At 37.6% G+C, this 13,281-nt stretch overlaps 1 protein-coding gene across 1 annotated transcript in view; it reads left to right on the forward strand.

Annotated features, from left to right (window-relative positions):
- Positions 1-13,281, forward strand: part of Antxr1 (ANTXR cell adhesion molecule 1) — a 211,470-nt gene that overhangs the window by 84,552 nt on the left and 113,637 nt on the right. Inside the window, exon 10 of the mRNA XM_042683107.1 lies at positions 3,391-3,489. Within this exon, the coding sequence (XP_042539041.1) occupies positions 3,391-3,489 (99 nt within the window). The remainder of the gene's footprint in view (positions 1-3,390; positions 3,490-13,281) is intronic.

The raw sequence follows: 13,281 nt of genomic DNA on the forward strand, positions 1-13,281 counted from the left end.
AAGTGAATAAAGAAAAGGACAAGATAGAGTAAGAACAGCTTATCAAGCTACTGACATTTTCTCCTTCATATTAAATTAAACAATAATTCCCTAACCATCAAATTTACTCCTTTAAACTATACACTTCAGTGGTTTTTAACGTAGCCCAGAGTTATACAACCATAACCACTATCTAATTCCAGAAGGCTTTCATCACCCAAAGAAGAAACTTTACACCCATTAAGCAGTCCCTCCTACTTCTTCCTCCCTGTAGCTCTGACTGTCATTAATCTACTTCCTGTCTGAATGGATTTGCGCATCTGGATAATTTATATAAATGGAATCATGTAATACGTAGCCATTTCGTCTGGCTTCTTTTATTTAACATAGTGTTTTATTAATGTTCTATACTAGTGGGTTTTTTAAATTAAATTTTATTTTATGGTAAAGGTAATGTTCAGAGAGGTTACAGAGAGGTAATGTTCAGAGAGGTATTCTCAAGATACCTTAACAATACACATCGTGAAAAATTAAGTCAAAGAGTACTTTCAGATAGAAACTACTTCCTAAACATCTACAGTTCCTAGCACTCCTTATAGGAGTGTTAGCTCAACATGCATTTTGCTTAAAAACATTGAGCTAGGGGCTGGGAAGGTGGCTCAGTGGTAGAGCGCTTGCCTTGCATGCCTGAGGCCCTGGGTTTGATTCCTCAGCACCACATAAGCAAAAAAATATATATATATATATTGAGCTATATGCATTTTAAAAGTAGGTCTAGGACTTTGTGGACAGATGAAGATCAAATGAAACATCCTGGTTCCAGAGTGCCCTGGTTCTCACGGGCTGGCAGATTCATTCAACATTTTATTACATAACTTCTTTGCAAAATGAACTGACATTCCAGTCAAGCTGCTGGGTCAGATGTCTGGGTTCCTCTATTGGGAAACCAAATGTGTACAAATTGTACCAGGTTCTCCTGTGCATCTCAGAGCATCATTTCTTCCATATTATCCCCAAAGCCTAGAAGGTTACATGATGTGGTTTCCACCATGTCCAGATCATGTAGATTGCGCCAAGCAGGCATGTGTACAGCCTCTTTTATAGTGAACTGGTAATATGCTAGAACATGGTGTTAGGGAAGAGCTTGGCATGCAGCCTGTGTTTCCAAAGTCTTTTCTCCCTTTGCTGATCTTTGAGGAAACAAGAGAAGTAGGCCCAGCACTGAGGCAGAAAACATTTGAGATCAGCAAAAATGTCAAACAGCAGATGTCTCTATGTCTGGCACCCAAACTGGAAACAGAAATAGGTTTCTATAGGCTTTATTGACGGAGCAGATACAATCAGATTATTTCGCAGTGCTTGACAACTTAATAAGATCTTTATTGAACCAAGAATGTTCAGCATCATGCCTGGCAGAAGCATCTTCTAATAGATAGATGAATAGATATATAGATAGAAATCGATATTGATATATTCATATCAATATTAATATAGATATATAGATGTATCAACATGCATATATAAATCCTTATATGCATCTATAAATCCTTACTGTTTAATTTTTGGTCATCTGCTCATTGCCTTAATTAATACACTAAGGCACTGAGCTCTGGGATACTAGTCCCAGGGATTTTTGTTTTGTTTTGTTTCGGGTTTTTTGCTCACTAATTAAATGACTTAACTAGTCATCAAAATGTCAAAATCTGTTTCTTTATTGTTAGGGTCCTTCATGCCTATAAAAGCATTCTGTTCTTCCTTGTACTCTTTACGGTACGTGTAGTGCCTCTGGGTTCTTTTACTTAGATTTCAGTATCTTGCTTCACCTCCAAGCCAGTTCTACTTTTCTTCAAAACAAGCCAAAACTGCCTGGAATTAAAACAAAATAAAATGAGCTCCTAAAAACTCACAATTCCTAAGTTCTAAATTACTCATCTGTCACAAGACAGCAAGCATCATTTCAGCATCACGGTGAGGAGAATATTAGCTTGCTTCTTGCCTTTGGTGCCTGACCGACCTGAAAGTTATTATTTCTGTGAGCTTGGAAAAGTTACTTCACATCACTAAGATGAGTTTCTTGTTTGCATCCTCCTGATGCAGAGGCTGAGATGATATCACCACATACAGTTTTTAGCACTGGGCACACGACACACAATGAGGGAGCAATTAACCAGCAGTTATTATTATCTTGGCAAGCTCAGCCTCTCACTTTGTTTCTTGGGAATAAAAGTAACACAGACTCATGACATTTATTTCACTTTGCAAAAGTCCCATATGCTGGTTTTCTAATTTTATTTTTCCTCTAATCATGTCTCCATGTTAGTTGCAATTTACATCTTAAGATCTGCTTTTACAAATATTGCACTTTTCATGTGGCATTTAGTCTCTCTCTATTTTTATATACCACATAAAATTATCCTGAGCCCTACATGTTACATATACAGAGACGATCAAAAGGAAGTTGAACATTGATCATTAAATGCATAAAACTAAAGCAAATATTGTGAAGCATTTAGCTAATTAAGTAGTTGGGGTTTTTTCCATTAGTGGAACTAGTATAAAGATTTTTTACTTTATAATTATATTAATTGAAATACATTAGATCAGTGTGAAATTAGTATATTTCCCTGACCTGCGTCTTCTCTCTTCTATTCAGAGAAAAATGACTCTACACTGAAGGGTCAATGTCAATTCAAGGAGATCATGCTTGACGTTGACCACTAATATACATGACATTTGTTGCTAAGTATGATTCCTGTGTAAACCTACACAGTACTTCTGTGTGCCCTGCCGAGGAGAACTGCAGTCCTATCAAACAACAACAACCTAAAGGAATCTTTTTCTAGTTGGGAGACAGACAGACAGACAGACAAAAGAACACCACCAAACATTACATAACTACATGCTGCATTGTTCGGCACAAGCTATAAATACTGTTAGGCAGTGGTTTCCAAAAACATGTTAGGCACCCTGAGCTCTAAAGAAATCTGTTCAAGGGATTTCAAAATGTAAAACCGACCCAAGAAATGATGAGATGATTGGAAAGGAAGTGGAGAACTCCTCTCCTGGGTCCTCTCTGGTTGTTTTTAAGGATGTCTGGATTTTTTTTAATGGGTCTAATTTGAATGGGCAGAGAAAAGGGAGGAAGGTAGGCCAGGATGACCCACAGAGCAAAAGTAAGAAGGTGGGCATTCAAGGCAAGAGGTAATCGCCCTTCCCTACAAATACCCAGTAAGAAGGAATTAAAGTACAAGGTACCCACATGGTTGCTCTTGGTTTACAATGTGACCTAATTTTTGAGTATTTGACTAGTGGGTGAAATGGTTAAACAAGTTTGGAAACTAGTGTTTCCCATCTGGGAAGTGTAAGGTGAGTTGGTCAAGTAACGTATCCTGTCACCATTGTTCATTTCAGAATCATTTCAAGTTGTTGTGAGAGGGAATGGCTTCCGACATGCCCGAAATGTGGACAGAGTCCTCTGCAGCTTCAAGATCAATGACTCGGTCACACTCAGTAAGTCCTTGTATGACTGGTAGGTTTCTTCAGCCAGAGAAAGATGTTCAGTGCTAGACAGGCCCCCCAGCAAGGGCACAGCTGGTCCCAACAGGCCTTGGTTTCAACCAGAGGTTCCCCTCTGGATGAGCACAACTCTGAGGGTGCCCAGTTTGGACAACAGAGCAAGACTGGACACAAGCCTCCAGATTCCCTGTAGTTTTCATTGCCACCAGCAGCAGCCCTGTGCTAGCTCAAGGAGAAAGTTGGGTGCCTGTTACCTCATCTGTTACTATCTACCAAGTCATTCTCTCCCAGCTGGCTGTGTGGGTGCTGGTTTATTGGAGATTGTGGAGTTAAGATTTTATAAAAAAGCATCAGAGACTCTCCTGGATAATAATAATAAATAAAAAAAGAAATAGCTTAAATTATTCATCCTAAGTAAAGCAAAAATTATTGGGTTAGCATGTGTAGATCCTAGAACTTTCCTCAGTCTGGATGACTCTTGCTTGGAGCCGCCAAGAAACTTTCATCAGGATGAATACCTTACATGAAATACAGGAATATGAAAGTAAAACTAAATGCGTTTCATGAGAAAAATTATGGGTTGTCATAACATTGGAACTTCCAAGAGACATTTGCAGCAGGCAAGTTCCTAATTTAAAGACATGTGTGATTCATGTGGCTGTCCAGGAGAGATAGGGAGATCTAGTTATGGGAGGACTGATGCCAGGAACCCTGGTTATTATTTGCATCTGGCATCCGTCGCATGGATGATGATTATTGATTCTGCATCTGCAGTAATAAACAACAGTCATAACTTGGTGCATTTTCCATAGTGCGGTGCTCACAGTGCTTCATCTTTCTGTCATAACGGCCAAGTGAGAGAAAGAACAAGAAGACAGGAGGACCCACATTTAACTAACCACCCACACTAATCTTGTCCTCCTTACAGCCCTAGAAGGGAGATCTGCTCCTGATTTGAAAGAATTGAGAGGCCATTTTTGCTCCCTGACATCTTTCTTCCTGAAAGCTTTCTTGAATATCTAAACAGAGAGTCAGTGGCTTCCTCACAAACATGTGGATTTCCTGGCCTTGGAATTAATATCTAACATTGGAAACATTCAATTCATTTTCTTAAAATGTGGAAGTGCTCTCACATATCCGAAAAGTACATGCTGTCTGAAAACATTTGGAAATGTCCCGGAGTAGTTACAGTGTAAAAGTTGGCTCCCTAGAAAGCTTTTCCCACCTCTCTTGCAATTGTAGTATCATTTAGGTCTGCATTCCTTCTCCTCAACCAAAACCCTAAGTCTAGTCAGTAACTACTGAGGAGTCAGTTCATTTTCCAGACAATTGCGCTTCCAAACCCACCTTCTGTGGAGATAAATGGAGGGCAGAAAGATGACCTACCCTGTAGTCATCGCTGGCAGGGTTACAAAAGGTGCTGTAGATGAATTTGACACAATACACATTTACTGTAGATTGGTAGAGTGACATTTTGGAAGCTTGTCTTCTAACTTTTCTGTGAAATTTGACTTCTTGGGAATTCAGTTCATTCTCTTTTCCCTCCTTTCTTCCTTTCATGATATTTATTTGTCAATATATGCATGGGCTCTGCACCCTATAATAGTCATGTTCAAAAAGAAGTGAAGGATATTGGGGTAGGGATTTGGTTTAAACTACAAATATGATTAATTTTCCAACAGTGTTAATCATTTGAAGACAAAGGCAGTGAATTGGTACTACTGTAGCTGCGGGTAACACTCTTAAACATAGTTATTTAGTATATTCTAATGTGGACGTAAATTAGGGTTGGAAAACACTTGACCTTCATTTATTAATTCGTTTGTTCATTTCTATTCAGTAAGTAACATGGCTAAGAACCAAAGAAAATTTAAAATACACTGTATTTACATCTCTAATTTTCTTCATTTCAGTGATTGTACCAGTCTCTGGTGAACACAGAGAATAAAATACATTTAGATTCCTTCATTTTTCACATTCTCCTTACTGGAGTTGTAAAATGTCTGTTTTTGGTACTAAATAGTAAGTTTCTTTCTTCAGAATTTTTTTTCCTAAGTGTTAGATTCTAATTTGTAACAACAAAAACATGAGTAGTATTATTAATCAGAAGCAAGCTAATTGAAGATCTAGTAATGAAAACTGATGTGGTTGCAGCCACATCACACAGGATATCCTCCACAAGAAAGACAGTAGCAATTTTATGAGCAAAAATGGTAAAAGGAGGAAATTTTTTTAAATCATATTTATAGCTGGCAGTATTAGTAAGATTTTACAAATCTTTGAATGAGCTTATCAATAAAACCAGTTAAAGGCATAAAGCATTTATGTATCCATATAACACCTTCAGAAAGGACTATGAGCAACCTAATAAACATATTAAGAAACAGATAAAAACTGGGTGTCAGTGGCGCATCCCTGTAATCCGAGCTACTCAGGAGGCTGAAATCTGAGGATCATGGTTCAACGCCAGACTGGGCAGGAAAGTCTGTGAGACTTTTATCACCAATAAATCACAGGAAAACCAGCAGTGGTGCTGTGGCTCAAGTGGTAGAGTACTAGCTTTGAACTGAAGAGCTGAGAGACAGCACCCAGGCCCAGAGTTCAAGTCCCATGACCAACAAAAGAAAAGAAAAGCAAAAAGAAAAAGAAACAGATAAAATGCTAATGTATTAGTAATAAAAATTAAAAATTGTTTAGATATATTCTAATAATAAATATAGCCAGAAAATAAAACCATTCAGTTCATACCTATTCCTTTTCACTCTTCTTCCCTTTGCTTAAAAGTAAAATCAACCAATCTGCCTCTTGGAAATCTAAAAGAAATTCTAGGCCTGTGGTCACTGTAACAAATGAGTAATTCTAAATAAAATGTGATTTTAAAATTGGAACATGTTGCCTAGCCCAAAAAAAAGAAGGAAAACTCTCCAAGTCTAAGACATAAAAAGGGAAGCTAATCTAGACAGGAAGTAGAACACTGAGCTCCAGCCTGGAGATCTGCAGGCTGCAATCCCCATTTTCATGTAGATACAGGACCCTTAATCCTGTCCTGTTCCACACACTAGGCATGAGCCAAGTCCCCTACAGAAATGGGGCTCCAGTAGTAATAAAAAACAGCTTGGTACTGGCATAAGAACAGGACTGAGGACCAATGGATTAGAATAGAAGACCCAGAAATGAACCCACAGACCTCTAGCCATCTAATATTTGATATGGGAGCCAAAAACACAGGCTGGAAGATAGACAGCCCCTTTAACAAATGGTGCTGGCAGAATTGGCTATACACATTCAGAAAACTGTTTTTCAATCCTTATATATCATCCAGAATCAATTCCAGAATGGATCAAAAACCTCAATGTAAGGCCAGACACCCCGAAAATATTACAGGGAGGGATAGAGGAAACACTAGGCACAGGTTAAAACTTCCTAAGAATCACAACAAATCAAAGAAAGACTAGATAAATGGGATTGCATCAGACTGAGGAGTTTCTGCATGATAAAGGACGTAGCTAGCAAGATAAATAGAAAAGTCACAAAATGGGAGATCTTTACTAGCTGTGCATCACAAGGGGCTCATATCTAAAAATATACTTAGAACTCAAAAACTTAAACCTCCCCAAAACAAATCCTCAAAGAAACAACAACCCAATTAATAAGAGAGCTAAAGACTTAAAGAAAGACTTCTCCAAAGAAGAAACAAGAATGGCCAATAGACATAACATCTCTGGCTATACAAGAAATGTGACTCAAAACATTGAGATTCCACCCACCCCAGTTAAAATGGCCATTATTAAGAAAACTAACAATAATATGCTGAAGGGGTGTGGCCAAAAGGGAACACTACTACAGTGTTGGTGGGAATATAACTTGTTCAACCACTTTGGAAAGCAGTATGGAAGTTCTTCAAAATACTAAACACAAAGCTTCCCTATAATCCAGCAATCCCACTCCTCATCATTTATCCAAATCACCACAAACCAGGCCATACTAAAGCCACCAGTACAACCATGTTCATTGCAGCATTGTTTATCATAGCTAAGATATAGAATCAATTCATATTCCCCTCAATGGACAAATAGATCAAGAAAATGTGGTGAGATAGATAGATAGATAGATAGATAGATAGATAGATAGATAGATAGATAGATAGATAGATAGATAGAGATAGAGATATATACACACAAAATGGAATTCTATACTTCTGTCAGAAAATATGATATTGCCCATTCATAAGGAAATGGGAAAACTTAGAAAACATTATAAGCCAGACCCAAAGAAACATAGGCTGCATAGTTTCCCTCATTTGTAATAATTAGAATGTGCCTATACGTCTACAACAAAACTCAATGAAGAGTAAAAGACAAATAGTTATTCTTAGGCATGATTAATTAAACAGCATTCTAAACATCCCCACAGTGTGATTAAAGGAGGATATTCTTGGGAAAGGATCACAAGGACTCAATAACTGTTGTTGTTGTTTTTTGGGTCCGGTCCTGGGGCCTGAACTCTGGGCCTGGGCGCTGTCCCGCAGCTCTTCAGCTCAAGTCTAGTGCTCTACCACTTGAGCCACAGTGCCACTTCTGGCTTTTTTCTTTTTGCTTATATGGTGCTGAAAAATCGAACCCAGGGCCTCATGCATACAAGGCAAGCGCTCTACCACTGAGCCACCTTCCTGGCCCCAGGACTCAATAACTGTATGCATATGACCATATAAAATGATGATTTATCAAAATGAACTCCAAGAAATGTAAGCAAGAGATGTTTTTATTGTACTGTTTGTGGTTCTTTTTTTTCTTTTTTTCTTTGGTTTATTCCCTTTTGTTGCTTTATTTGATTTCTGTACCCCTTATCTTGTATGTAAGTCTATTTGGTTTGGGAAGGGGAAGGGGAAGCACAGAAACGGTGGGACAATGGGTGAGCCAATTCAGCAATGATATTCACTAGAGTTGGAAATGAACTATATACAACTTGATGGGGAGGGGAAAAACTGGGAGAGAATGAAGAAGAGGGGTGCCACTGTTCAAAAGGAAATGTTCTCATTACCTGATTTATGTAACTAACACCTCTGTACATCACCTTTACAATAATTTTTTTAAGAGAAGGAAAGAAAAAGTAATGGGGCGCCACATGACTGCATCATACATTGAATCGGGCAAAGAAGCAAGCAGGGGAACAAAATCCACAGGTGCATTGTTGCCATAGATGGTTGGTTACATGGCTTAAATATGACAGGAGGGGCTTAGAGCAGGGCCTGGCTGTAAGTAGCTATAGTTGGCTTCTAGTCTTACATTGTTGTTGTTGTTGGTATCATCATCATCATCATCATCATCGCCATCACTATTACCAAGTGGGGCAGTAACTAAATATTGTAAAGACATAAGAGATCTTCAAATTCTTTTCACTTTTAATATGATCTCAATGAAAATTACCATGGAGCTTTTTAAATTAACAAAATAATTCCAAAGTGGAAGAATAAACATGCAAGAGTAACCTCCTCCCCCCACCCAAAAAAAAAATGTAGAAACTTTACCTGGCAGATTTTAGGATGTACAAAAGGCTGCAAGCCAAGTCCTGGAACAAAGCCCATAAACACTTAGGTGAATTTTGTATAAAATAAAGTAACCTTTCAAATCCATGGGGAAACTGGGTTATTCAAAACATGGTGTTCAGACAACTGGCCAGCCACTTGGAAAAACAATTAAGTTTGATTTTTATCTTACACCTTACACTTAAACAATTTCCAGATGAACTACAAATTTTTATGTGAACATGAAACTTTAAATTTTCTAGAAGGAAATAAAAATAAATATTTGCCTAATTGTTCAGAGAGCTTAAGGCTTCTTGATATACCATAAAGGAGAAATTTGATAGTCTGAGCGTATATTTTTAATTCTCTTGTTACCTAGCCCAGTTAAAAAACAAAAGGGAATAAAAACAGTGGAAAATTATGTATATGTGTGTATAAATAATTAAGCTCCTAAAGTCAGCTCCTTAAACAATAGAAAAATAGGTAAAATATATGATAAGAAAATTTACCAAGAAAAATTAATAGCATATAGAAAATGTTCAGTGTAAGCCAGGAAATGCAAGCCAAAGCAATCAATTTCTATGTTTACTGTAAATATAAACAAAATACTAATATCTGATATTGGTAATGATGAAGGGGAGGAAGCATTTTTATTTATTATCAGTGAGATGTCATTAGAAGTTCTAGAAGGTAACTCTTTTTTTCCTCTTTTCTTTCTTTCTTTTTCTTTTCTTTTTTTTTTTCAGTACTAGAGTTTGAACTTAAGCCTTGTACTCACTTGGCAGGCACTCTGCCATTTTAACCACATTTCCAGTGCTTTTCTTGCTCTGGTTTGTTTTTAGATAGTATATAGTGATGCACCTGGGTAGCAATTGCTTATTTTTGAAGTCAAATGACAGGTGTGTGCCACCACACCCACCATTAGCTGAGAAGAGGTCTCAAAACCTTTTCTACCCTGGCTGGCCTCAAACCACAGTCCTCCCAATCTCAGACTCTCACATAGGATTACACGTGTAAGCCACTGGTGTGGGGCCTGAACTCTGGGCCTGGCGCTGCCCCTCAGCTCTTCAGCTCAAGGCTAGCGCTCTACCACTTGAGCCATAGCGCCACTTCCAGCTTTTTTCTGCTTATGTGGTGCTGAGGAATGGAACCCAGGACCTCATGCATGCGAGGCAAGCACTCTACCACTGAGCCGACTTCCCAGCCCTAGAAGGCAATTTTTAAACTGAATCAACTGTTTTTATACAGAATTTCAATTTCAACTTCATCAAAAGGAAATGATCAAGAATTTCTAATATGACTTGGTGAAATGAACCTATGTCACAACATTGTTCATGACATCAAAAGAACAAAAAAGGATTACAGGGGGAAACATTTTAACAGTAAAATAAATATATTAAATAGATAATCTACTATTTTTTATTTTTATATATTTTATTGTAAAGACATTGTACAGTTACATGAACAAGGTAATGAGTCCATTTTCTATCAAACATTGTTACTCCCCCTTTGCTTTTTCCCTACCATCCCTTTCCTTCCCACCTCCCCAACTCCCCCCTCCCCCCTCCCAAAGTTGTAAAGTTCATTTTCAACATAGTGTCTTATGCCTCTTGTTGTTATGATGGGTCATCCCATATCCTTCTTTCATCATTTTGTTATTTCCTTTCCCCTCCTCAAATTAGAAAAATGTGTATACAAGATGCAGGAATCAAATACGGTGACAACAGGAGTTATACCATGGGGGATAAACATACAAAAGAAACTAAAAAAAAAAATCACAGTACATTATAAGTACATTAAAAAGAACAGCAAGAAAGATAAAAATCTCTTGTGTCCCTATCTTGGGATTCATTTCATTTAGCATCAGCTTATATAGAGAGCTATGTATAGCTTTTGACCTTTTCTGCTTGTCCTAGACGGATACCAGTTATTGCAGATAAGGGAAACTATGGGATCTATGTTTCTTTGAGCCTGGCTTGCTTCACTTAATATAGTTTTCTTTTCCAAGTCTTTCCATTTCCTAACAAATGGGGCAGTGTCATTCTTTCTGATGGAGGCGTAGAATTCCATCATATAGACCATTCACCTACAGAGGGACATCTGGGTTGGTTCCAGATCTTAGCTATGGTGAATAATGCTGCAATAAACAGTTGTGCTGGTAGCTTTAGTATGGTCTTGTTTGTGATCATTTGGGTAAATGCCTAAAAGTGGGACTGCTGGGTCATAGGGGAGCTCTATGTGGAGTCTTTTGAGGAACTTCCATACTGCTTTCCAAAGTGTTTGAACAAGTTTACACTCCCACCAACAATTCAGTAGGGTTTCTTTTTGGCCACTCCCTCCAGCATCTGTTATTATTAGATTTCTTATTATAGCCATTCTAGCAAGGATGAAGTGGACTCTCAATGTTGTTTAGATTTGCATTTTTTTTATGGCTAAAGAAATTGAGCATTTTTCATGTGTCTATTGGGCATTCTTATTTCTTCTATTCAGAGAAGTCTCTCTTTAAGACTTTAGCCCACTTATTAATCATGTGGTTGTTTCTTTGAGGATTTTGTTGTTGGGGATTTAGTTTTTTGAGTTCTAAGTATATTTTAGATATGAGCTCTTGTCCATTGTATGGCTAGGGAAGAGCTCCCATAGATAATCTATTATATAAATTATACTTCACCCCTGTACAATTAAATAGTGTAGAAGAACAATTAGTGATGTGAAACATGTTAATGTTATGTCATTGAGTGTTACAAACAATTTATGGAACAGTATATCAAAGCTATTTTTATTTTTCCATACACGTTTCCACAGAGAGAGACTTGAAAGGCATTCATTGAAATGTTAACAGCAGGACCCTCTGAACGAGGCTACCATTAACTTTCATTTCTTTCTTCCTGTCTGCATTTTCTAAGGTTTCTACAATCACGTGGCTTCTGTGCTACCAGAAAAGGACTCACTAAAATTATTTAAAATTTAGTTTAATTTTTAGCATAGGTCTTCAATTTAAATTTGGTTGAGTCTTAGTCACCAGACTCAACTAAGTTCTGGCCAAGAAAGTATCTTGGAAATCTTCATTCGAGTCCTATTTATTCTGCATGCACCAGAAAAAGTGCCAGAAAAAGATCCACTTTCAACTGAAAATCCATTGCGGACAGATTAGAATATTAAAAAAGGAGACCCAGGTTTGAGGTGAGAACAATAAGTTTTTTTGCAGAGTAATTTAAAAAAAAAAAAAAAAGGATGTTTTGCTAATGTAATCATGAAACACATGCTGGACTATCCCAGTGTTGTATGGGAGCATGTGATATATGACTATAAAGAAGAGACTGAATGAAGACAGTAAGGGGGATATAGTCATAATATTCTATATAATGCATATTTACCAAATTAAGAAAGAGGGAAGGGATGTTTGGGAGGGAGGGATGGGATATAATGATGAAAAAGGGGTGACATTGATCAAGATTCCTTGTATTTATATACTACTTCATTAAATGGCAACTCCTAAAGATAAAAATAAAATTAGAAACAATAAAAAGGATCAATGAACAGCAAAAAGAGAGACCGATTGACTTTTCAGTCACTAAGATTCCATTTATATAGGGCATGTAAGAAATCCATTATCCATGTTTTACTTCCTAGCTTGATTTCCAATCGTATTCACCAGGCCTTGTCATGATTCACTTTTTGAAAACTCCCAAGGATAAAATGTTTCCTCCTTTGAAACACTTTAAGTGAACATTAGTAACAGAGGCAGTTAAGAATTCCAAAGATTGGTGAGACAAAGGACAAAGGGTGAACCAATGCAAAAGCAATACTCACAACACACTATGTTGGAAATGAACTTTACAACTTGGAGGGGGCAGTGGGGGAGAGAAAGAGGGAGGAAAATGAGGGAGGGGGTTAACACTGACAAGAAATGTACTCATAACCTTACATATCTAACTGTAATCCCCCTGGACATCACACTTACAATAAAATTAAATTTAAATTTAAAAAGAATCCCAAAGAACTTTCCAAGAGAAAGAAACAATGCTCATTTGTATATGGAAGTTCCAGTGTGTTTGTTTTAAAGGATTTTGTTTTGTTTTGTTTCTGGTTTTTGTTTTGGGTTTTGTTGCTGGCTCTGGGGCTTGAACTCAGAGCCTAGGTGCTGTCCCTGAGCCTCTTTGTGCTCAAGGCTAGTGCTCTACCATTTGAGCCATAGTGCTACTTGGGGGCTTTCTCTAGTTTATTAGAGCTAGAGTCTCATGGACTTTTCTGCCAGGGCTGAT

This window comes from Dipodomys spectabilis, unplaced genomic scaffold (assembly GCF_019054845.1).
Source record: "Dipodomys spectabilis isolate Male_0828 unplaced genomic scaffold, ASM1905484v1 ptg000079l, whole genome shotgun sequence".
Taxonomy (NCBI): Eukaryota; Metazoa; Chordata; class Mammalia; order Rodentia; family Heteromyidae; genus Dipodomys; species Dipodomys spectabilis.